Source organism: Cajanus cajan, chromosome 4, assembly GCF_000230855.2.
Source record: "Cajanus cajan strain Asha chromosome 4, NIPB_CcT2T_4, whole genome shotgun sequence".
NCBI classification, from domain to species: Eukaryota; Viridiplantae; Streptophyta; class Magnoliopsida; order Fabales; family Fabaceae; genus Cajanus; species Cajanus cajan.
The window spans coordinates 60219775-60223053 of NC_138520.1; the positions used below are offsets into that span (position 1 = coordinate 60219775).

Sequence of the window (3279 nt, forward strand, 5' to 3'; positions counted from 1 at the left end):
CTTTTGCCTTTCATCATAAAGTGATGCAAAAAAATAAAATGATTTCTAGTAAATAATCCTCTTTTGTATGACAAATCGAAATAGATGGGATTGTATATATTACCAACTATTCTGGTAACATTATTCAGCCATACCTCCTTAGGAAACAAGTTTGGGAAAAGTATGTATATTGAGGCAAATTGGAAAGATAACAGTTCATATTCATAAAGGATAAAGGATGTGATATGTAAACATACATAAACAGCTAGTGCAAGTCCTCAAGTTGTATCAAAAGATAGGATATGAAAAGCCATATGTAACAAACATAGGATATGAAAAGCCATATGTAACAAACATAGGATATGAAAAGCCATATGTGACAAACATTTTTCAGAATAATGACAGCAACAAAACTACTATGACTATGAAGTTCATATAAATAAATTCAAGACATAATAATAACAAGAGCAAACTAGATTTCCAAATTGTGAATGGTCTCACTCTATCTCCCATTTGGTTCATTGAGCCATGATCTGCATCCTACCTGTTCTAGGAACTTGGTGAGGCGCAAGTGTTTTGCAGCCCATTGTTCAGCCAACTTCTGCTCCTTGCTTTCTGCATCTCTTCTCAACCCTGCCAACTGCTCCCTATACTCTGCTTCAATTCTATCCAATGCCACCGTTTGCTCCTCCCTCAGGGCTTTCATCTTTGCCTCCACTTCCTCCATCTTCTCCCTCCGCCGGCTCGCCTTCTCCGACTCCAACTGCAGCTCCACCCGGCTCAACCGCCACGCTGCCTCCTTCTTGTGTGCTGCCAAAGCATGGTGCACTTCCTCCAACTCCTTGCAACACTCCACCAACTCAGACATGACCATGTTTTCGCCAAAGGCTAGGACAGCACCGCCGTGTGGTGCCACATTGCCTAACACAAGAGGGCCGGTATTGTCGGGCCCTCTTACCGGCTGCAGCCACGCAGGCGGCGCTGCCACCGTCGATGGCGAAAGGCTAAGAGTCACCGATGGGGACGGCGGCCTCACAGGGGCTGCCGTCCCATTGGAATTCGAAAGCCACGACGGGAGCAAGGCCGGTGCCGGCACCGGCACTGGCGCATCTGCGTGCAAATAAGAACTATTGGAGGTGGCCATTACAAATGATGGTGAAGGCCTATCTTTGACTAGTTTCTCAGCAAAACTCTCTAGTATGTGCTCGTACTTGCTATCGTTTATAGGGTCAATAGCACAGTTATTTCCCTTTGTTTCTCTTTGTTGCTTCTCTTTGAACACTTCCCACCACTTGCCTAATCTCTTGGCAGTGCGACCAGGGACTTGTGCAGCGATTTTCTTCCACTTGTTGCCGTGTGTTGCTTGAAGGTTGATCACAAGACGTTGCTCTTCCTCAGTGAGAGAACCTTTCTTGATGCCAGGCTTGAGGTAGTTCTTCCACCTTTCTAAGCAAGACTTGGCGTCTCTATTAAGAGGCGTGTTCATGCGCTGTGACACGAGATTCCATTCCCTAGGACCATACTGTTTGACATATGCGCGCAATAAAGCATCCTCTTCGGCTCTCCAACGTTGCCTATCCTTCATTTCCAAGTGCAAATGCCACAGCCAGTTGCTTGAAACTTGAAATCATCATGATGTCTCTACAAAATTCATGACAATTTATGTAATCAATTCACCAGAGTTCCAGCTAAATAACAAGGTAGAATTAAAGGAAGAAATGGTAGATTTTCCACAATTTCCAACTATATGTCCACAAATGGGCAAAAGTAATTAGACAATTCTAGAATGCTTATCAACAATGCGTTCATATCAAATCAAGATATGCTTACAAATCAGATAATTGCAGAAAAGAGAAGAACATCCAACATCCTACATGAATATGTAACCAGACACTATACAAAACTATCTGCAATATGAATTGAGCTTATAACAACACTAGGTTTGAGGCTAGCTCACATTCAATTGAGCCCAGGCAATGATGATAATGATCAAATTATTTAAAATACAGTCTACCAAAAAGAAATGTACACAGTTCTGCATTATTTTCTCTCTCACTACTAATACCTTAAACTTCAAAGCAACAAATTTTTCTCTCAGCCTAAGTACTTGCAACATTACTATGCCCTCAGAGTTTTAATCAGTGAATCTATGCAAGTCATTCACCGTGAATTAGTTTCATATGCTCTTCTAACATAACAATCAAGAACCATAAACGAAAATAAACCACACTAGTGGCTTAAGTGCTTAAACCCTTCCCCTCCCATCAGAAAAAAAGTAAAAAAATACAATTTTTCAAGAGTAGTTTCACGGGCATATACAGGAAACACTTCATGCCTAATTCTTCAAACACAGCTTAAGATTATTATCCACACAAACAAGCATCAGTTATGCACTTATATCAGAGACTCAAAAAAGAACTCATCAAAGAGCGTGTAGAGCATCATTTAAGAGACACAATGATTAAACTTGAACACTAGATGGTAATTAGAACAGAGAGAAACAGAAAAAAATAAAATAAAATAAAATCAACGACCACTACAAATTCAGAAACTGTACAAAACAATCTAAAGCCACACCAAAGTAAAAGAACCCATAAACCGAAACACGCAACACCGATATTGACATAACACCAAAGCACACCAACACACTGAAACCAAAACGAACTTGGCTGCACTCTCTCACTAGTGTAATAAAAACCACAAGAAGCAAACTCCTCAGACATGCATACAAAATGCAAACAACATAACAAAACAACAAAACCTTCAAAAAAAAAAAAAACTCCAGAATCCACTTAGTCAGAGGCTAAAAACCCCATGATAAAAAAACAAGCTTTTTGACACAAGGCAGCACCCCAAAAGGCTACGTGAAAAATGGGAGCAACCCAGATGGATAGAAAGGAAAAAAAAGATGAGGAAGGGATGGTCACTGACCAAGAGTGAAAGGAGAAAGATGAAGGAGTGGAAGAAGTTGAAGTGGTGGGTTGTTCTTAAACAGAGAGAAAGTGGAAAGCGAGGTAAAGACAGGGGAGAGAGAGAGCGTGATAAGACAAGACATGGAGAGAGACCCCACAGCGTGGCAGAGAGAGGGAAAGGGTACGTCAGTTTCAGCGCTTAATATGCGAGAAAGGGCACGCGAATGATAAGGGACACTGGAGTAGTGGACACACATCACATGATCCATCATAACTTAACTTCTCTCTTCCACCCTAACCCCCTTCCCTAATTGCTAGCTAATTACACTTTAATCACATACTCTTGTTCCTTAGTATAAATAATACTCAACAAAGCAAGACTTTAAAT

At 41.0% G+C, this 3279-nt stretch overlaps 1 protein-coding gene across 1 annotated transcript; it reads right to left on the reverse strand.

The window, feature by feature from the left end:
- Positions 1-312: 312 nt before the first annotated feature.
- On the reverse strand, positions 313-3070 carry LOC109793328 (transcription factor AS1). The gene is made up of 2 exons (XM_020352797.3): positions 2911-3070; positions 313-1620 (listed from the first exon to the last, which is right to left on the reverse strand). The coding sequence occupies exon 2, from the start codon at positions 1562-1564 to the stop codon at positions 482-484; it is 1083 nt and encodes a 360-aa protein (XP_020208386.2). The 5' UTR covers positions 1565-1620; positions 2911-3070; the 3' UTR covers positions 313-481.
- Positions 3071-3279: the final 209 nt, after the last annotated feature.

Excerpts from the sequence above, each read along its gene's own strand:
- LOC109793328 (XM_020352797.3), bottom strand. The coding sequence starts at position 1,564 with ATGAAGGATAGGCAACGTTGGAGAGCCGAAGAGGATGCTTTATTGCGC.